This window comes from Lissotriton vulgaris, chromosome 6 (assembly GCF_964263255.1).
Source record: "Lissotriton vulgaris chromosome 6, aLisVul1.2, whole genome shotgun sequence".
In the NCBI taxonomy this organism is placed as follows: domain Eukaryota; kingdom Metazoa; phylum Chordata; class Amphibia; order Caudata; family Salamandridae; genus Lissotriton; species Lissotriton vulgaris.
Window position 1 is genome coordinate 434,207,397 of NC_141694.1, and position 22,783 is coordinate 434,230,179.

Below are 22,783 nucleotides of genomic sequence, written 5' to 3' on the forward strand. Positions count from 1 at the left end.
CAAAGGATGGCATGACACCAGATCCTGACAAAGTCTCAGCTCTTGCAGACACCCCAACGCCACAAGATGTAAGTGACCTACGATCCTTCCTCTGCATGGCGAGCTATTGTGCTCGATATATTCAGGATTTCACCACCATCAGCCACCCGCTGAGAGAACTTACTCGTCAAGGTCAAGATTTTGTGTGGACAGAGGCCTGGGAACGCTCCTTCCACAAAATCAAGCATGCTGTCAGCTCTGCCATCAACTTAGCCTATTTTGACGCGAAAAAGCGAACTGAAATTACTGTCGACGCCAGCCCGGTGGGCCTTGGCGCCATCTTAGCGCAATATCAAGACGACTCGGACCAGCGCCACATCATCGCCTACACCAGTCTCAGCCTCACTGATACTGAGAAACGTTACTCTCAACCTGAGAAGGAGAGCCTGGCGGTGGTATGGGCCTGTGAACATTTCCATCTTTTTGTTTATGGCAAACACTTCACCATTATCACTGACCACCAGGCGCTTGTCACCATTTTTGGCAATCTGAAGGCCAAGATGCCTTCGCGCATTGAGCGCTGGGGTTTACGTCTCCAGGACTACATTTACTCCATTGTCCACAAACCCGGGAAGTCGGAAAACCCAGCAGACTACATGTCCCGACACCCCAAGACCACTACCAGAGAGGTGCGCTCCGTGGCTGAAGAGTATATACACTTTGTCATTGACACAGCATGCCCTCCCACAGTTCCCCTTGAAGCAATCCAAGAAGCATCCGTCCAAGATCCAGTTTTCCAAGACGTCACGGAACGCATTCGTAACAACTCATGGCGACATGCCAAAGAATACTCAAGTCAGAAGTCTCAGGAGATCACGGCACTCAAGCATATCCATGAGGAACTATCCATCAGCAAAGAAGATCTAATTCTGAGACGGGGGAGGATTGTCATTCCTCAAAGGCTGATACAAGGAGTGATTAACCTCGCTCATGAGGGACATCGAGGAATAAGTGCCACGAAAAAAGCCTTACGAGAACGTGTCTGGTTTCCGGCACTATACCAGATGGTAGAAACCACACTCAAAGACTGCATATCGTGTCAGCTGGTAAACCGTGACGAACCACCGGCTCCCTTAAAGATGTCAGAATTACTCGAAGGTGTCTGGCAAGAAGTTGCCATTGATTTCTTCGGGCCCCTAAACACAAGTCAATACATCATTGTCATTATGGACGAGTACTCCCGTTTTCCATTTGCAAACCTGATACCATCCACAAAGGCAACCGCAGTGATTCCAGCACTCGATGAGACCTTCGCAGCATGGGGTATCCCTTTGAGAGTTAAGTCGGACAATGGACCCCTATTTAATGGCCATGAATTTGCAGACTTCGCAAAACACCTTGATTTTAAACATCAAAAGATTACTCCACTATGGCCCCAAGCTAACGGCATGGTGGAACGCTTCATGGGGACTCTGAAGAAAGCAGTGCAACAAGCGGAACTGACTCACCGAGACATCCAACAAGCGCTAAACGAAGTACTGAGGGCATATCGCACCACGCCCCACAGTACTACAAATCAATGTCCAGCCACTCTAATGCTGGGAAGAGTCCCTCGCACCCGATTACCCACTCTGGACAGCACGCTTAAACCTCAAGCCCCAAACATTGATCATGAAACACTGGTTAATATAGACAATGGAAAGAAACTGAAAATGAAGACATACGCTGATCAACGCAGACACGCGAGGCCCGCACACATCCAGGAAGGAGATTGGGTGATGGTTCGGCGCAATCGAAAGACAAAAGCAGACAGCCGCTACCTCACACATCCGTTAAAGGTCAGTCGCCGGAAAGGGACTATGATTACAGCAGAAGGCGATCACAAGTGGATCACCCGAAACATCTCACACTTTAAGAAGTGCAACCCTCAAGGACGATGTGAGAGTCAACACTGGGAGTCCTCCACTGACTCCGAAAGTCGAAGCAGGAGCAGTGAACACAGCCACTCCAGTCCGACAAGACGAGATTGTCCGACACACCACCGAGCCAGGACACTAGAACGAGCTGATCGACCCAAGCGACAAACCAGAAATCATCGAAATAATGTAAGACACATTAAGACTTTGTACAAAAGGGGGAGATGTCATGACGTAGCCACCTGACCCCTGTCTGCGACAGGATAGGCAGTGCAGGAAGGGGCGTGGGGAAGAAGGGAAGTTAGAGGGAAACGGCAGTTAGGAGGTAGACACAGAGAAATAAAGAAGTGTCTCCTTGCACGGAACGGCTCCTGTGTGTTTATTTAGGGGAATCGCGACAGGAGCTAACAGGATCTACAAATTCCTTAATAATCTCAAAGGCTACTTAGATAATGTTATGACTATTGGCAAGCTGCGAACCATACAAATATGTATGCACTTTTATAGCAGCGTAATGAAGCTCATATTTAAATCTGTCTTGATGGAAACAATTACCGTGCCAAGTGCTTCGTAAACATTTACAATCTCTTTTATATTTCTAATTATATATATATTTTTGATTTCTTACTACGGCATTAACTTTAACAATACACTTTTGGTATCTTCATGAACTTTAGACGATGAAAAAACACAAGAACCTTCCTTCACACCGCATGGTGTCACTTGAGATCCATTACATTACTATAAATCCATGGCCCTTTTAGTTGATGCCAAAGCTGGAGTATGCCATGGAGTAGTAGGTCATTTACAAAATGAGACAGACGTTTTCACAGGAGCAACATAATTAAGTGCTCTAAGCATTCAGGAGCAGACTACCACTAGGCTTGTTTTACATCTTCCTGAAGGAGTCATGCGGTAGGCTCCAGAACAGTGCTCAGATTATTAATTGCATACCTTGCTGATGTTTCTGTACATTATGTTGGGCCCATATGCTGCACAGTAAGAACACGTGCCCTGCGCTGATAATTGCACTCAGAAAGCAAGAAATGCTTGCCTTGGCACATGAGTGGTTGTATCTTCGGGAGAATGGCAGGCATTCAGAACAGTGGAGCAAGACAATAATCAGCTCCATGTTGTGACCCTTAACCCTAAGGCGTTTAGTATATTAGAATGGTCATGCTGGTAGTAAGCCCAGGTGCCAATAGACAGCCATCCCAATCTAGCATGCGTTCCCAATGACTTGCTGTTATTGTGTTATAAGACCAAAGCTGTGTCCCATTGCATCTGAAGTCTTTAGGCTTACATGTTTTTATGCAATTTAGCTAGTTATAACTCTGGCTATTTATGACTTGCTCGTATCAGGCCTTTGCTCAGCTTTTACCATTCAGCATCACTTCTGATTAGCACTCAGAATGTTTTTTATGCTGTAGGAACTTTTTCATTTTGTGGGCTTTTGGCAATACTTGCCAGGGACTATCAATCTGTGACCTGATTCATTATTGAGACAGGAAATTTGGAGTATGCAAAGCTTCGACTTATACTATGAAAGACCTTTTAAAAAACATCTCGCAATTGAATAACCTGACACCATCCATAGAATAGATTGTATCTTTTAAAAAATATTTAGAGTTTAGAAGTGTTTCACTTCCTAACTGCTGAAGAAGTGGATAGGGTTGCTCTTGGGAACCTTCCCCCAATTGGTTAGGGGTGCCCAAAAATCACCTTCACCCACTAGCTCATGCCAGACATAAATGTGGCACCGCAAGACACCTCCAAAAAGCCCTTTCTGGATCAGTAGGAGAATAGAAGAAAGAGTGCAGCTGCTGTTTGAGAACTGGAAGGAGATAAGAATGGATGAACTTCCTCCTACTAGTACCCAGGACAAAAAAGTGAACTCAAGGGTTCAGTTGGTTGATCTCTTGCGTGGCTACACATGCACAAAAAGCTGCATAAGGCCTTTTTTCTAACGGTCCTAGCTTTCCAGTAGCAACTGAAGCTAGACTAAACCCTGCTGTTGGCCTCTACCTGACACCTAAGTGCCTCCCATAAGGTCCTGTTGGCCTTAGAAGTGTACTTCTGTGGTTGGTTGGGCACCAAAAGAAAGTTTGCACATGTTTCCCAGTTTCCTCTAGACTACTGATACTTAGAAATGTTTTCGTACTTTTTAACTTCCAGACTTTCACTGGGACCAACCCACGTGGTGTATCCGACGTGGGCTCCATCACGGTGACCCTGAAAGTGTACCTCTATGCCGCTTTGTCATGATGATTGACAATCATTGACGCTTAAATCTCCAGTTTCTCTTTTTGATTTTTATCCTTTTGGTGTAATTTTGCTTATTATTTTTTATCTTTTTATAAATTGGAGTGGGATTTTTATTGTGTTACTGTGTTGTGTTTTCAATTGTTAACTGATTTGTTACTTCTAAACACTTTAAAAATGTAATTAAATAAAGCCTGTGTGCTCTGTGCCATGGCCACAGGGAGTTGAGCTTTGGTTTAAAAACTGAAAGCTTTCATGGGACCTTAAAGGAGAGTGAATGTATTACTTATGTTAGACCCCAATCCCACCTAACCAATAAACCATTTTCTTATTGAAAGACATCCAGGCGAGCAGTCAGTGGTGCTGAAGGTCACTGCTGGCTCCTCGCGAGGCCATTGACATAATTCACAAAGGTGAATGTGTCCACTTTGATTATCGCTTGGCGATGTACTCTTTCCTTTGCCACCCCTTTTTCTTGGGCATTTTTCCAGGTATAATCAAACCATCAGAAATTGAGCTCATCACAAGGCACCCGCATTCTCTTCCGAGTGGCAGAGAAGGAGATGGGATCTGAGTTGGACAGTGACAAGTATACTATGTTATGCTATGCAAGTTCTGGTCTTTGCCAGTGAGATCGGTGCTGTTGCACTAGGCACCAAGCAGGGGGCACTGTATTTTCAAATATCTGATGGGATTAAAAGTAACTGCTGCAGAGTTCCTTGTGTGCCAGCAATTGGCAGGGAATATTAATAATTTCAAGATAACTCTTGAGAGAAAGGTTGTGGTATTGCGTCCAGAGCTGCCAACAATGGCACTAGGGAACTAGGTTTGAGTCTTGGTGTTGGCTGAACATCTTGTGAATCTGGGTAAATCACTTATTCTTCCCTTCTCTAAAAAATGACTCTGACCTTGTGTAACATAATGGATCCTCACGTAAAGCGTTCCAATAACCTTGGGTCGAATTGCCCCATATAAAAAATACAGCAAACTCAGGTAATTAATATACCTGCTAAAGAGACTTTGGCTCATCATAACGTCGCACAGAGGGTTAATGTGCTCGCTGCAAACCACATGTTATGAGCAGATCACAGAATCCTACTTTATCTAGCTAGCTCAGCAGGTTACGGCCTGAACCCGTTACTTGTAGTTCATAAGTTACAATTCGAATATGGCACAGTGAACTATGACCTAGCATCTAAGAGCTGTGTGTAAACTGCAAGGCAAGGGTTTAGAACTTTACTAAGGATTTGTACTGCACCCTTCAAAGTTAAATTCCCAGTTTCAGTTAAAGAACAAGTATATCACATTAACAATCAGAAGACCACATTGTCACTCGGGACCTTGCGGTGCTTTGGGGGATCTATGGCTTAGTGATCAACACGTTATTGGGAACTTCCAAAAAAAGTCAACAAACTCCAAAATATAAATTTTTAAATCAACAACCTATCAACATTATGAGTCAAACGTGAAACTGACCGCAATACTATCTATTCAGCCCTGAAGAAGTCCGGTAACGGACGAAACGCGCTGGCTATTTGGCTTTCAGCAATTTAAAAAAAAGAAAACTGAATAAAAGACTGAAAATTGAAGAAAAGGCTTTCCTTTTTGTTGTCTCTTTGGGAAAACTACCTTCACATGTATTCAAAGATGTTAATGTGATATACTTGTTCTTTAACTGAAACTGGGAATTTAACTTTGATGGGTGCAGTCCAAATCCTTAGTGCAGTTTGTCAAGGAAGTAGAGTTTCTTTACTTTCCCTGTTAGGGACGTATAGGTATTATGTTCCTGGTTCTAGCACCTTCTACCTGGATTTAGGGATGGTATTCTATTAGTGGTGCATGTCTTTGCCTTAATCCCTAAAATTGGTATAGTTGGTTTAGAACTTTATGTTTTCCCCCAGTCTTTCATTATCCTATGGTTGCTAAAGAGAGTTCAATTGGGTAGAAAATAATAATTAATATTATTAAAGTGAACCCCAAAACCTATGTTATGTTTTATATCCAGAGGTTGTGTTTCTCCAGACTAAGCACTCTTAAAATATAATGCCTATCAGTATGGATGTCATGTGACCCCTATACCTTATAGGCCGCATTGTCTTATGTAATATTTCCTATACAAGGATGTACACACTTATGTGATTCATTGTCCTTGTATAGTGTGTGGTTACTCGCAAACATTTTCTCAGATACTACAAAGTTTGGTCTGTAATGTGACTCGGGCCGCATTGATGCTAGCAGGGTGGCGGTCATGGAGAGGTGGGTGTTTCGGGGGCAGGGGTTGGTAAGGTGGGTGTAGTAAGCAAAGTGTATACATCTAGTGGCGGAATTGCACAATGTGAAACCAGAAAACTTATGATTAATCCTGGCTTTCCCCACTATACTAAATTGTGTGATCCTAGGCAATTGTTTTATTTCAATGTTCCTTTTTTCTACATTATCACAAGTAAGAAGACTACAAAATACATGAATTAAAAATGTGCACTGTACAAAACCTTCTCCCGAGTTTGATTTAATAAACTATAATGTTGCTCAACTATAATAGGAACCCAGGCCTCTAAAAGAGTACACATAACAACTGACTTGCCTCTTAGTTCACTATTGGCATTGTTGGTGGGGGTGGGGGAATTAATGTTTTTATATAATCTGATGTACTAAGATGAAACAGTTCTGCATGTTAATGAAATCCACTTTTTGAAATTTGAAAAGGCTTTATCAAATGTTTACACTTTTGCTAGTCATCCTGTCAGAGAAAAAGGATACCTCCCCACACCCAAGTCCTTTGCCTCAGCTCTGTGAGCCAATTCACACCTAATCAAGGAGCTATTCAGCACCTGGGTATCATTTAGAAGCTCAGACAAATGGGCTTCTAGATGCTTTAAGCAGGCTAAAGGTAGCTTTTGTAAAATATGTGTTACAAATCAGCCTCGGCAAAGAATTGCATTCATAATAAATATTTTAATAAGTCTTAGAAGTACATTTTTATCTGGTTCCTAGGCATAGATAACATTATTATTTTTAATAAATTATCCCAATGTTATGAAGTAGTTAACCCTGCCACAGTGAAAATTGCTCTTTGGGCATTTTCACTGTAAGGATATGTTAATATTACACTTTTACATGTCCTACTTTTAAGTTCCAGGCACCCTGACTTACGGGCACTTTAGGCCTGCTATGGGGTAAATTATTAGTATCTAAAACGAAGATTTAGGCTGTCAAAAGATGTTATTTTGATAGGGAAAATTTTCAGTTTAAAACGTGCACAGCCAAGTTACTGGTAGCAAGCCTACAGTCATGTTTTGCATTGTCACTTTAGTGGTGGCACAATATGTGCTGCAGTCACCTAGGGACAATTTTACTTACATGCGCTGGGTACACTTTTTACAAATTACCAGAGACTTATAGATAAATTAAAGATTTCAATGAGGGATTTCACCAATGTAACCTTTTTTGGGGTCTGACTACATAATGGGCACTGGTAAGCAGTGTCGAAGTGTAAGGAGAACAAAAAACAGCAACAAAATCTAGCAAAAATGGAGGTGAACACCTGACATTTTCCTACACCAGAGCAGCAGCTATATCCGACTATATGGTTACGGAATCTGTCATGGGGTGTCCTCCTTGATCCCTGATCATGCCTTAGTGTCCTAGGAGTCCAAGCTGATAATTGACTCACTATCACAAGAAACTAACCAAATGGTACTAGGAAAGTAAACTTGTATCCCAATGTTTCATTCAAGTCTGTGTTTCTCCCATGAAAGACCAAGAATGTCAGGAATCCTCATCACTTTCCACATATGAAGATATAGAAAGAAGACCAAGGTGATGGTCGGAAAACCAAGAACTGAAATAGAAGGGACCTGAACATCTCGAGTAAGCCACTGATATGAACCCCAACAAGCTAGAGGACCATAGCCAGCAACCAACCACCATCCTAGGAGGATGGAAACCCAAGCCTGAAGGAGAAGGAGTGGCCAACCACGATGCATGCTCCACTAATCTTGGTTTTTCCACTTTGGAAACTCCCACTTCAGAACACAGCTGCTGAGTAGGTGAGTAGGTGAGTTTCCTGCAGTGAGCACGCCCCTCCCTTGGTCCATCTACACTCATACTTCGCTTTTTGTTTTGCACTTCACTTCCATGCAACTGTTTTTGTTTTTTTGGTTATTCCTGAAAAAGTGGTCTCTCGTTTGAGGATCTTTTGGGCAGATCTTGACTAAAACTGAATCCACTTCTAAGGCTTGCCTCTCTCTTTTTTTTTGTTTGTTTTACAGAGGTACCCTCCCACGTCTCTGTCATTTTGTTTTATTTTGGGGAGATTCCCCTAACCATCATCCCACCCCTTCATTGTTTCCATTTCTCTACCTACTTCAACAGCCCTTTTATTATACAGTGCTGAAGTGCAGGCAGGGAATTATTCGATGGTATACTGAAAACACGCAACAAAGGCTGCCTAACCTGTTTTCCTCCAAACACTTCCTAGAAATAACCCTTCAATCATGGCCCATTTTACCAAAAGGTGAGACAGAGGTACTTTTAAGAAATCTTTTGCTGCACCCCTATGATCACTATGACTAGATTGTTGAGGTAACAGGATGTTAGCCGCAAGTCTGTTCAGTCACACTCACCACTCTGTCAGGTAGGTTTTAACACTTCATCTGCTATTTGTTTATTCATCCATGTCTAGTACCTCTGGTATAAAGTAGTCTAGATTTGTTGCCTCTGTAACCTAAGGGTGAGCCAAGTGCCTATAATAGAGCCTGTTGCCTGCCTCTGTAAATAGTTTCACATGGTTATTATTAGATCACAGCTACCACATGTTCCTCCTCTAACATCACCCTGCCAGTAAATGTTAGTATGATGCACTGAGGGGGCAGGAAATTAGTTCACTACATGATATAATAACTCTAGTTCTGTTCCTCTAATCTACACTCTAAACTTGAGCTGGAGACCATTCTATTTAATGTTATGGTCAGAGACACTGCATCATGTAAATTATGTAAATGATATAGTTAACTTTAGTTGTGTCTCTACAGCATGTATTTCAAACTTCATATGGAAATCATTCAATCTGATCATAGGGTCAAAGATAGTATAACACATCAATTATATTTAAAAAATGTAACACCTCTAGTTGTGTCTATAGTCCAAAACTCCTTGCCTGAGCTGTAGAGCATTGTTTTTGATTCTATGATCACAGATAGCAGCTGTTGCCTTCCCAATGGTTATCGTTTCAATGAGTCTTATGAAGTGGCAGCTAGATTAGGGTGCTGTGGGTAATCCCCACCACCTTCATGTCACCACTAATGGACAATTAAGGTTATCAGCTTAGCTAGTGACTGCCTCTAAAGTGCGTAGCCATACTTTCACATGTGGAGTGCACACCTCCACCTGTGTGGAAGGTGGTGTATGTATCAGCCCTCATATAGGCAAATAGCACCCAATTCTTCCCTCCAATGGTTATTGGCTGAGGATGTCTTTCTTCCCCAGCTGTTAGCTGGATAGCTGGATAAAGCTGATATCGTCATTTGGCATAGACGCTATAGCCTATGCCGACGATACACAACGTATCCTGGTAATGGATAAGGATAACCAGGCCTGGGAGGAAAAGCTCAAAGGTTGCCTAACGGCCACTTTTGAATGGATGCGCCTAAATCACCTGAAATGCAACACAGGTAAAACGGAGATCATGCCAATAGGCCCAAAAAACGAGTTCATCCCAAGATTATGGTGGCCAGAAAAAGCTGAAATACTACCTCATACTACCAACTCGGCCCGTAATCTAGGGGTGTATTTCGACTCTGACCTGTCTTTTAGACAACAAGCGGCTAGAGTGGCAGGCATGTGCTTTGGGGTGATAAAGGGACTGAGAAAGTTCTTTGATTTGTTGCCCTTCGAAGCAAGAAAAACAGTTACGGTTGCACTAGTAACATCGCGCATCGATTACTGTAATAGCCTCTACGCTGGTACAAATAAAGCTGTCACACACAAACTTCAGATGGTGCAACATGCAGCAGCAAGGTTGGTTCTGAAATGGCCGAAAAGATCATCAGCAACCAAAGCCCTCAATGCATTACACTGGTTGCCCATAACAAAAAGGGTCTTGTTTAAAGTACTGCTAATTACCTTCAGAGCTGTTCATAACCTAGGCCCGCTATATCTAAGGAAATAATTTAGCAGATACTGTCCAACTAGAGCACTACGTTCCTCAACTGCCAACCTGCTTACCGTCCCGGGTTTCAGACTCAAAACCCGAGGGGGCAAATCCCTGGCGGTATTGGGAGCAAAAGCATGGAACAATCTCCCCCCTCAGCTGAGAATATTGGATAAGGAAACAGACTTCCGCAAACACCTAAAAACCTGGATCTTTAATCTCCAAGACACAACTGCCAGAAGCCTAGTGTAATCCTGGTCTTGGTCAAGTAAGCATAGAGACTACCTAACATCTGGTGGTCCTCTCTTGGGCGCCTAGATGCTCCTTGGAGCGATTGTTGCGCGATACAAATTGGCATTTACATTACATTTACATTAGCAGAGTTGGCAGTGCCCAGGTAGGAAAAGAAGAAAGTGTCAATATTCACAGCTTGTGGATGTCCATGCTCCTGTCCTGTTCCTCAATGTGTTTGTAAGGCATGAAGAAGGATGTGTGTTTCTGTGTATGTATGTGTACTTGTGTTTTCATTATTATATCCACACAAAGGGTCTAGTGGAAAGGGCCTGACCAATGACGTACTAATCCCTAACTTTCATGAAACTCACTGGTCATAAAACAAAAACAAAGAAACGCAGTACATATATATAGTGTCCTATATACGATTGTATGTGTGTGTGAGAGAGCTATTAGGGGAGAACTCCTTTCAGGACAAGAACCCTCACTCACACGAAGGTGACATGTTTCATCATTGGGTTCCCTCCTCAAACCTGGACTGCAAGGTCTATTGTGTGGGCTACAACTCCGTTGCGGGAGGAGCTGAGGTATTTTAAGGATGAATGATGTTATAGGGTCAGTGCAGGGCAGAGTGCAAAAGAAGTGATGGATAAAACTATCTCCCGAGGGTCTAATTAATTTTATTCAGTGGTCCACTGGGAAAGGATTAAAAAGAGAGGACTCAGGGTTTTAATCAAATAATCCTCTAAAATGGTCAGCATGTTTCTGCCCATGATTGACCACAGCGGGGTTCATTGGCATTCATCGGTACATGGCAAATTAATCACTCTGCTCAAAGTTATGATAATAAATAAAAGGTATACTGGCCACTAAGATACCAGAACGGCCAGACTAGCAATGGCCCGTGTATATTCTAGGTCCACCGTCTTTCAAGGGATGTCCATTGTTTGGTGCACATATGAAAGAGTTTGGCGGTAAAGACGTACCCAGTGGTTTGAGAGGGACACTATTCACCCCCAAATTAGAAAGAAGGTGTACAAAGAATATACAAGGACCATCACCAGTCTGGACGGTCTGGTATCTTGTTTGTTAGTATACCTTTTTTTAATATCACAACTTTGAGCAGAGTAACTAAATTACCAGGTCCTGATGAATGCCCCTGAACCCCGCAGGGGTCAATCATGAGCAGAAACATGTTGACCATCTATAGCGGTTTATTTGATGAAAACCCTGAGTCAACTCTTCTTAATCCTATCCCAGTGGACCACTGAATAAAATGGATTTGGCGCTCGGGAGATAGTTTTAGCCACCACTTCTTTTGCACTTGTGCCTCACTGACCCTATAACATCGCTCATCCTTAAAACACCTCAGCTCCTTCTGCAAGTAAGTTGTAGCCCACACCATGGACCTTGCAACCCAGGTGTGAGGAGGGAACCCAATGATGAAGCATGTCACCTTCGGGTGAGTGAGGTTTCCTGTCCTGAAAGGAGTTCCCCCCTGACAGCTCAGTCACACACACATGCAATCGTATATAGCACACTATATAGATGTACTGTGTTTCTTTGTTTTTGTTTTATGACCAAGCATACATTTTGAGAGTTTCATACTTGTGTTTTCATGCCTGAGAATGTACACCTGCATATCTGTTTGCGGGACTGCCTGTGTATGAGTCTAGATCTGCATGATTTTGTAGCATGAAGGGAGCATTCCCTTGACTGTGACATAAGAGTTCTCTTGGCAGAAGATGTGCTCCTCCAGGTCAGAAATAGTACAAGGTTGGCCTGACATAATGGTGCAGGAAAGTCATAATATGTCCACGTACGAAATCTGATATCTGGATACTTAACAAGCATAAAACCGAAAAAGAAAAAATGGCATTTCGGTCCAAAACTATAATCATAAGCTTTTGTTTAGGGTAATTGGAGAACTGTTTCCAAAAATGGCTAGTTTGTATTTGAAAGCAAAATGGGAGTATATTTAGAAATGTACACAATTCGGGACAAAAGTAGTACCCCTCCAAAATAAAGGGAACGCAAATATTTGTGTGACTAACCATGCAGATTTTTAGATGTATTGCTGATCTTGGTTATTGTTACCAGATTGCACTTATTGTTATGGCTGCTATTTCATAACTCAGGTGGTTTCATTTTGTTATTTATTTTGCAAATGCTGTTACTTTATATTATCGGTAGTGATGTCAGAGGCCTGTGCATGTACCACTCCTGTATGATTCTAAAAGATGTGTCATCTTCTGTCAACAGCCAGTAATTTTGAGATTTTTATATCTTTTTTATTTTTTAGCCATACCACTACTGAGTACGTTTTCAGACATATACTAAGAACCTACCTGGAAGGGGAAAGAAGAAAAAAGAAATGTAATGGGACGTTGAGGGCATACACTATATACAGTTTAAGGAAGGATATTCTGTGTAAAATGCCATGAGTCGGTCTTTTGAACTGTCTCGAATATGTTCTTTACCCAACTTTTAGAAAAATTAGGTTAAAAAATATATTTTTTCCAAAGTGTTCTTAATAATGGTTAGCCACCAACATCTATAGGGCTGTTAACACTTGGCTGCCACAACTTGAAAGTACAAGAATGTTTAATTAGTGTCTTATCAGAAACTCTTGATTTGTATCTAATTTGTGTGAAATTATGCTCCGAAATGCACCAATTATTTGTTTTTTAAATGTTCTTGGGAGAGAAGTCCCCAGGGCACACAAAGGGATGTTGTGCTTGCTTGGTTTGCTGGCTCGGCCTCACCATTTCAAAATTCACCAACACCCATCGGTCTCATTGGAGTGACAGAAATTACTTTCTGGTTTAGCAGTAAATATCTGTAGTAAAATAAAACGGACCTTTGTAAACAAGATACAAGACATACTGATATGTAAGGTAGGTATAGGTACTTTTGTCGGCCCTTTACTCTCTGATATACATGTTATAGAAAATATCACATACTTCGATGTTATGGCTATTTTAAAGCAATCAAAAGATGAGGGAGATAGAGAATGAGGTTAGGTTCACCCTCCTAACTGAATGAAGTTTCACAAAATCTGGAATACCAGAATGAAAGCCTAACTGTGGGGGAGAACAGGGTTTTCACTGATCATGTGAGAAAATCCTCTTTCCAGAAAGAAAATGTATTTTCTAGTGTCCCCTCACACACCAGGGTTTCCCCTAGGTGGCATGCTTCATCATTGGGATCCTCTCAATCTGCTGCAGATTGAGGCATGCTGTGACTTGCGGAACTACGTAGGAGAACTAAGTTGTGGAAAATGTGTAGTGCAGTGAAAGTGGAGTGGAAAAACAAAAAGTTAAAAATACCTAATTAGTGGGCTAATATTGTATTCATGCCCCTAGTTGGTATGACTAAAATCAGGGGTTAATAATATGGAAAGTCTAACTATAATGCGTATACATCCCTAGTATTGTGTCAACATGTTTTGAGCTGTCCCCTCAAAGCTCTTCCTCGGGACCACACGAGGACCAGCCCGTGCGTGCCACTCCTAAGCACACCTATAATTAGGAATTAATGAGGTGCACACCTACTGTGTAGACACCTAACACGTAATACATACGGTTAATCACTGACACGTACTATTTTAGTTTAGGTAGAATTTTGCCTCATGATCTGCAGGGCTAGAGGGGCTTGTAGTCACACCTGTGTCATAGTGCACCTCTGGCAAATCATCTAATGGCACCCACAGAGACCGCATCTTGTATGTATTACGTGTTAGGTGTATACACAGAAGGTGTGCAACTCATTAATTCCTAATGACCATACCAACTAGGGGCAGGAATAAAATATTAGCCCACTAATTAGGCATTTTTAACTTTTTGTTTTTCCACTCCACTTTAACTACGCTGCACATTTTCCACAACTTAGTGCTCCTACGTAGTTCAGCAAGTCTCAGCACGCCTCAATCCGCAGCGGATTGAGAGGACCCCAATGATGAAGCATGCCACCTAGGGTAAAACCCTGGAGGGTGAGGGGACTAGAAAATATTATTTTTTTCTGGAAAGAGGATTTGCATACATTTTAAAGCACGCCGCTAATCGAAGCGCATTATAAATCATCTACACTTTAATTTTGAAACTGGGCGTCTTTTCCAGCTTTCTTTTGTGTATAATAATACATAAAAAGCAACAAACAAAAAACATAGTTCCTTTTTTCCTTGAGTTGGGAAACGATTATTAGTTTTAAAACATTCATACAGATTCAGACATAGAAATGGGGAAGGTGAAATATTTCAGCCAAAGAAACTCCTCTTAGGTTCATGAATGAAACACAGCCTTTATTTTGAAAAAGAGCACTTGCCTATCTGCTGCCATGCCCAGAGTTATCTATTTCACAAAGGCTTCTCGGCGTTATACTTTATTTAACCAGGCCCGCAAGGATCAAATTGTTTGCAGTATTCCTGTTTTTACCTCAGACCACTGAATCGCCGGTTTCAATTGTGTTGACCACTGGCGTGGCCGCGAGAGTTTACATTTAAACAGCTCCACTCGACAATTTTTAGAATTCGTCTTCTCTGCCTCGAAAAAGCCCACATTGAAACCATTAAGAAGAAACTTTTACCTCTGAACGAAGGTAGTGGTATCTCAGCACAGCATCTGCGCGGAAAAGAGAAAAAAGATAAACTGTAAACAACAGCAGGCAGCCGCAGCGCAGGATTTGTGTGGATTACCGGGCATGGCGCGCAGTCCCATCTCTAAACCCTCAACAGGCCTTGGCTAATTCCACGGGCAGCTTTAGACCCCTATAGGAGAGTCCAGCTGACCGGTCACTAAGGGTGTGGCGGAAGCCGGTTGCTAAATTGTTTTTGGGACATGTTCGTGTACACTGAGGTACAGATCGTAAGTGGCGAGCCAAGTGATGCTCGGCCTCGGCTGTTTTATGTCACCTGTCATCCTAAAACAACAGACAGTCATATAAACAAGGTACATGATGCTACTGCGATGCAACACCCTATCCAGCAAGGCAGACATATCTGGTGACACAAATATCCGTCCACCACAACAATGATAGCTAAGCAATTAATCTCTACCACTCACTGGTTCCTCCTTGGGATAGATGTTCCTCCCTTCAAACCATATCCTCACCATCCACCCAACCCACCACACTTTATAAGCAAAAAACATGACTGCACCTTCATTTTTTCGGCCATGCTATATGAGCCCCTTGAGAGATGACTGACGGGTTGCTACTGGTATCTCTAGGTTTGCTGCAGTGGGACACCCTTCTGGGTGACCCCATTGCTGGGAAGAATAGTAAAGATACTGACAGCGTCGACTGGAACAGAAAGTAAGCGATGCACCAAAGTAAAAGTGTCTGCAATCAGCCAATCAGCAAAAAAGAAGCCAACATTTGCAAATTGGAACAATTTTTAACTTGCAAGGAGCAACTGCATAGGTGATTTTCAAGGTATGGGACAGTGCAGTGCATGCATTTGAACTTGCTGCTGGCAATGTCTGTGGTAATATCAGGGAAATCAACAATAAAACCCGGCCCACCAGACCAGAAAACAGGCCCACAAACAGCCAAAAATGGGGCCACACACTGACCTGTCGGACCAGCCCTACTGGCTCTTTCAGATTGCCCTTCAGGCCTGTCTGCCCTGGTGCTGGTAGTTCACGGACTAGTGTCAGAGCTCGGCAGCCCTCTCCTCGCCTCTGGGCGCCTCCTGCTGTCTGCCAGGGTAGAAGGAGGCTGGCATGCCGCAGTCCTCATTCCAACTTGGCACATTACCAGTAACACTTTCTTTGGGACCTGGTTGGAGGGAGACTGACTCCCAGATGAGTGAGTGTGTGGCATGAGACAAGAGCAGGGCATGAGGTAACTGGCGGTGATACGTGGCATGCATGCTGTATAGAGATGTTGTATTTTGCTAGCATCCTTCCCACCGCCCCCTCGCCAACGCAGTGATGGGGGCAGTACCCCCGGGCGCTTACCTCGCCGGGCTCGTCCCGCGAACACGCTGCGGATGGGGTGCCGGACCTTCTGCAGCTTGCGGTGCCAGCAGCAGAAGAAGATGATTGTGGCCACGGTGCCCACGAGCAGCAGCAGCAGCAGCAGGGCACACTGGATGCTGTACGGCCGCAGCAGCACCAGGAAGGCAGCGGCGATCATGGTGTCCGGAGGGGAGTGCGGCGCAGGGATGAGAGTGAGGCGAGGTTTATCCCCCGGAGCCGAGCCGTGCGCGTCCCAGCATCCCCCCGCGCTGGTGGCTGCAGCCCTCCTCCTCCTTCAGCGCCGGTGATGAGCAGGACCTCAGGCCATGAGTCAGCAGCGGTGGCGGCGGCATGAACGCATCTTTCCTATGTGTGCACAAGTCAAGGGAGGGTGGGGGTGCCTCCGGCTGTGCGGTGCTCTCAGACGCCCAGAGCCTGCGTCCGGCAGCGGAGGAGGAGATGGAGCAGCCCGGCTGATGCCTGGAGCATCCCTCCCCGTCTCGGCCTCCTCGGAGGCGGCTGCTCCTGCTGCCCTACTCCGGACAGTTTGCATGCAGAGTGGGGGACCGGAGACCAGCCCCTCAGACCCCGGGAAGGGATTGAAGTGCAGCCTCTGTCATGCTCCGCCGTGACGTCACGGGCAGCCTCTGGAGCAGTCGCATCCGAGCGCTGGCGATGGTGGCTGGGTGCTGACGCGCAAGGCAGTAGCGGGGATCGCAGTCCCCCGGCACAGAGCGCTGGAAGCTTTCTTGCGCCTCCAAGAAAGACCGGAGAGCCTTGGTTCGGTGGTCTGTCAAGAGGAAATGAATGGAAGAGGCCCCGCTCTGTGCTGCGCTCACTTTAAATGATGCTGCGGCTCCTGCCTCTCCCTCACATGCCGGGAAGCCCATGTCCCGATGATAGAGATGCTGCTAGGAGGCAGCGACTTCTGACTTCATCAAGTTTCTGCAGACGGTGCTAACCCAAGATCAGCCCCAGCCAGGAGCCAGCAACCACTGCAGGATCGCACATAACGCAATGCGTGACCTGCAGCATTCTGTGGTAACTGAGCAGCCCCCATTCCAAAACTCTTACTGACACCAAAATGAAATGATGGGCAACACTCAGAGGTCTTTTGGACATGCACTGGTAGTGGACTTCATCAATTCTGATCGGTTTGAGTTTTGTTTAAACCCATTAGGAACGATGGGTATTATTACCACGAAGGAGCATTCCTCCTGGCGTCTGAGGTATGGTCAGCGATTGGTTCGGCTTTACACCCCATCAGAAATAGGCATTCACTGCTTCTTTCTTGGCACACATATATTTCTGTTGCAGTTTTTAGACCAGCACAGATAAGATACAGAAATAAAACGATGCCCATCGAAATTATCTGTGAAGCATATGTCTTTTTTGTGTTTACCAAAGTCAAAGATTTTATTGGTATATTGAAGACCATGATTTAACTACATAAAACTATAAAATAATATATATAGAAAACAACATCTTTAAACATATCAATCGTGCTAGAACTTGCATACACTAACAGGTACACTTTTCAGCGTTAGTAGGCTCTCTTAAAACAGAAGCTAAAATAGGGCGTTTGTCCACTGTGTAAAGAGATATGCCTATGTGTAAATTGTCTCGTGAAAAGTACTGTTTGCTTCACCAAATGAAAAGTACTTCCCCAATGCTATGACTAAATAAATTATATATGCCACTACATATAATAGGTTTAACAAGATTGTCTAATCCTGGGTAGAAAAACTCTTTTCCCCACATATACTTAAAATATATTTTTATTAAAAACCCATTACAATAAATATAGACATAAATTGATACTTGTATAGCACACTACTCACCCGCAAGGGTCTCAAGGCGCTTGTACGAATACCGCTGTGGAACCCATCCTGGCTTTCCCTGTGAGGCGTCCACTCCTGGGCATCCCCATGGTGGAGGCTAGGCATCCTTAGGGTTGTGGGGGCCGTTGTTGAGATTAAGCAAGCTATTGCCCAGAGTTGCAGAGTGGGACTCCATGATTGGAATAGGCACCGAGGCGAGAATGATCAGGTCTATGGAATTTTGAGCCCAAGACCCGCCGAGGCAGAGAATTGATCCCTGGTCCCTGGCTAGACCTCTGCATCAGGGTCTGCCGCTCTAATCATTGAGCTACACTTCTACACTATATAAATGAACACAATTTAAATAACATAAAAAATGCCAAGAAGAGCTAAAAAGACACACGAATTGGTCTTTAGCAAAGCTCCGCTACACATTTATGAGTTAATACTTCATTTGTATTTGTACAGAGTAAGGCTGATTGCATTTTAAAAATCGTTGACATGTTTCAGTGGATTTAATAGTTGCCCACACCTTCTTCAGGACCCAAAAAGTTTTCGTATCTTCTGAGTGACCGATATACAATGACAACAATGAAAAACACATTGGAAGTCTAAAACAATGAAGAAAATGGCAACATTATGCAGCATACATACATATAACAAAATGGGTACATATATAAATACAACACATCATATTTTTTATCTCTCTTCTACATTGTTTGCACATATATAACAACTTCTTTTAAAATGATTACCATATGTTTAAATGCATTTCTATTAATATAAGGCATGGATTTGCACAAAATGTCATAATTAAAAAAGTACAACTAACGCCTTTATTATTCATCCTGCTAATGATTTAATAAAAAAATCACAATACATGCTAATATTGTCTATATTGTACCATTTCTTTAGTAATCCGTTCACTTGGTTTAAAAGCATCACTGATAATACGAGAACCCACTTATAACTCTTAATCTAGATCCTTGATCAATTGTCATTTAATTGCACCAGCAGCAATGTATTGAGGTTTTTCAACCTACCCAATGTAATTATAAAGAATTTGTTTGGTGGGATTTAATTAATAATTGAGGAAATAGATGTTGAAAATGGGGACACCTGGATACTTTACTGCTTGCATTTTACGAAAATACATTGTGGAACTTTTTGGTTGAGATTAAAATATTTGTTTATATGTAGGTGTATGTCCTGGCGTGTCTTGTAGAGGATCCATATGCACTGGGTATATAGAGAGTAGCGTTGAACATCAAGATCAACCAATCCCTATGACATTTACTCCTCCAAGTCATGTGGCATTTGGCGGGTCATTAAACGCCTAAATAATTACCTGAGGTAGGTTGAGTAAACTTGATACATCAGATATGATGAAGGGGAAGTTAATACATTCTGATCCCTAAGAGCTTGCTATTTATTATGCAAAATGGACTCTATCCATAGGAACAGATTGAGGACTTAAAAAATGTAAATCATGGGGCGTGGCCGAGACAGCGATGTAAGCGGACGCGTCTCGTGCGAGCTCCGTCGCCCCGCTGTGTAATCAGCCTGTTTTAGCGACGTCTGGGGGGGTTTCTTTTGCCTGGGGGCCCCCCGACTACTGCAAGCCCTACCAGCAACACCTTCCGGAGGCGAGTCCTTCTTGTTGGGACCCCCGCTGCAGACGCCCGGAGCCCCGGGATCCCCGCGATCGGCCTCTGGCCGCCGTCTTGCCGCAGGGTTTGCCGATGAGTCCCCTGGCCCGGTTCTCCCGGTGCGGAGCCGATCGCTGACGCTGGCGGGGAGCTGGTGCCTTCCTGAGCCCTCCACGTGGCGAGCCTCCCTCCGTGGTGCCGATTGCTACCTGGGCGCACCATCGAGGCTGCTGGCGCCGGGCTCCCCCCGGCTGAAGACGCTGCGATCGCCCGAGCGCTGCGATTACGAGAGGCCCCGGCTTGGGCGGGAAAGAGAGGCCGGACCCGGAGAGGACGTCGGAGGCTCTTCCCACACGAGCCCCAGCTCCAGATCACACATCCGCCGCGGGACCCTCACGGTGAGCTGCAGCCTCCGCGCCGCCCTTTCCCCCTGGCTGTCCCTGGCGGGGTCTGGCGCTAGGAGGGCCCTGCTTCAGCCCTGACCGCCATCTTGTCCCCCTGATCCGCTGCTAGTGGGGCTGCATCTGGAGGCGGGTGGCCGACCCGCACGCCCACGCGATCCCCTGCTACCAAACACCCTGCTGCCCTAGCTAGTCTCGACGGAGGACTGTGGGGCTGCCCGGGCGCTGCACTTGGGGAAGGCCCTGACTCACGCGGGAACGGGAGGCCGAGTCTTGCCACAGCCATCGGAGGTCCTCAGCCCGAGGGACCCGGACTCTGGCCACCACGGGAGGACTGCTGATAAAGGCCCTCCACCACTCCCCCTGCCTGCACACCGCCTTGCCTCCCCGGCGGAGCCATCTCACTCGCCCACGCAGCCCCCCTGCGCACCGGACCCCTGCTGCCCTGGCGCACCTTGCAGACTGACATCAGGCCAGCCCTGCCTCAGGTTTGCGGAGGCCCTACCGCACCCCGCCATCTCCTGCCTTGCGGTCTAGAGCCCCTGATCGTGGACTCTGGGCTGCTGGATCACCGGGGCACCTGTGAGACCTCCCTTGGACTCTTCTCTACCGCGGACCGGGGGCTACACGCAACAGCTTGCCCTCCCCCCGCTATCCTTGGATGCCCTGAGCGGACCATGACTCGTGGCAAAGGGAACAAGCCGGACCCCCCAACGGCGGCGACCAGAGGTGCGTCAGTGGCTTCCATGTGGGGCAAGGCGGGCTCGCCGCCATCTTCCGGTGGCCCCTCAACAACAGGGAGGAAGCCTCTGCCGCCTGCCGACTCCCCCCCAGTGACTCAGGCCTTCATGTCCTCCTTCATGGCGGACTTAAAGTCCGAAATCGGATCCCTCAGGACGAAGGTTCACTCGTGCGTCAAAGAGCTGCGCAAGGAAGTCACCGACCTCGGCGACCGGGTTGACGGCCTGGAGAAGACGGTTGACTCCCATACCGAAGACCTGGAGCAGATCTGGCAGAGGGTGGCGACCCTGGAAGAGCAATCTTAATTGTTCACCAGTTGCACACTTCTACTTATGTACAATATTAACAAGTCTCTTTGTTTGTTTGTGCGACTCCCTCGTTTAGTGTCTTCGTCTAGGGACACTTTTTGACAATGCAACATAGATGAGAGCAGAAGTGCTGCTCACGATTTGAAGGAATGCACTTTTTTCTATGGACATCCAGGGTCCTAATGATTTTGATCCATTATATTCCAAAATAACGATCCATAAGCATTTTTGTTTTTTTCATTCTTATTCTTTACTTCTTAATGATTATTTCACATTGTTTTTCAAGTATTGACAATTTTCATACTTAATGCATTTCACATTCAACCCAATGCATTTCGGGTGCAAATGAACCCTTCGTCGGGGGTTTCTAAAGGAAAGAACAAAAGAGCAATTTTGAGCCCAGAGCTGTGTTTACATGCATATAAGTAGTAAGAAGGGATACCTTCCATCAAAAAATCCTGGTCGCAAAAGTGACAACGCTGGTCGCAAACTGCTGGTCGCAATTTTGACAGCTTTTGACATGTCTGGTTTTAAACTTCTGGCCTTATTTTTGACAGTTTAAAGCCAGGACTGTTTAAGACCAGGGTTTGATCAGCCCTGACCTTAAGCAGTCTGGTCTTAAACTTCTAGTCTTAAATTTGACAGCTTTGCTCTGCTGCAAAACATGAGGTAATTGTGTATATGTTAAAAGTGCATAGAAAAAAACTACATGGTTGTAGGCTGGAAATGTCTGTGCATTTTTTTAGAACTGGGGTTTGCAGCCAGCTGATGTTTGAACAGCTGGTGGGGGCAGTCCTGCGTTCCCAGCCCAGGGCCTGGGAAGAAGAATGCCCCATCAGCTGTTTGAACAGCTGATGGGGCAGTCCTGAGTTCCCCAGCCCAGGGCCTGGGAAGAAGAATGTGTCATGTAGGTGTCAAAGTGGCAAAGGGGCCTCAGAAACCTACCAATGGTAATTCTCTCTAAAAAAAAATAAGTTACTACAAACCCCTTATAAAATAATAAACCCCCAGCCAGCCCTGAGATTTTGAGATAAGAAAAAAGAGAGTAGAGCAAAGCTTCCCATTGTCTAACCCCACTCTTCCCAGGATAGGCCCACACATCACAAAGCCACTGGTCCCAAATTTGACAGGTTAGTTCCAACTTGACATGGCTGGCAGGAAATTCATGTGAGTCCCAAGGTAGATCCTGTTCCCGGGCTCCCTACTTCCCAGGAGAATGTGTCACGTAGGTGTGAAGAGTTTTGCGCCGGCCCCCATTGTCTAACCCTACTCTTCCCAGGATAGCCCCACACATCACAAAGCCCCTGGTCCCAAATTTGACAGGTTAGTTCCAACTTGACATGGCTGGCAGGAAATTTAATATGT

At 44.8% G+C, this 22,783-nt stretch overlaps 1 protein-coding gene across 1 annotated transcript in view; it reads right to left on the minus strand.

Annotated features, from left to right (window-relative positions):
• The window catches only part of DST (dystonin), a 1,528,317-nt gene extending 1,511,444 nt beyond the window's left edge, over window positions 1–16,873 (minus strand). The window contains exons 1-2 of the mRNA XM_086926448.1: window positions 16,500–16,873; window positions 15,127–15,161 (exon numbers count right to left, since the gene is read on the minus strand). Coding sequence (XP_086782574.1) covers window positions 15,127–15,161; window positions 16,500–16,677 — 213 coding nt within the window. The 5' untranslated portion in view covers window positions 16,678–16,873. The remainder of the gene's footprint in view (window positions 1–15,126; window positions 15,162–16,499) is intronic.
• Window positions 16,874–22,783: the final 5,910 nt, after the last annotated feature.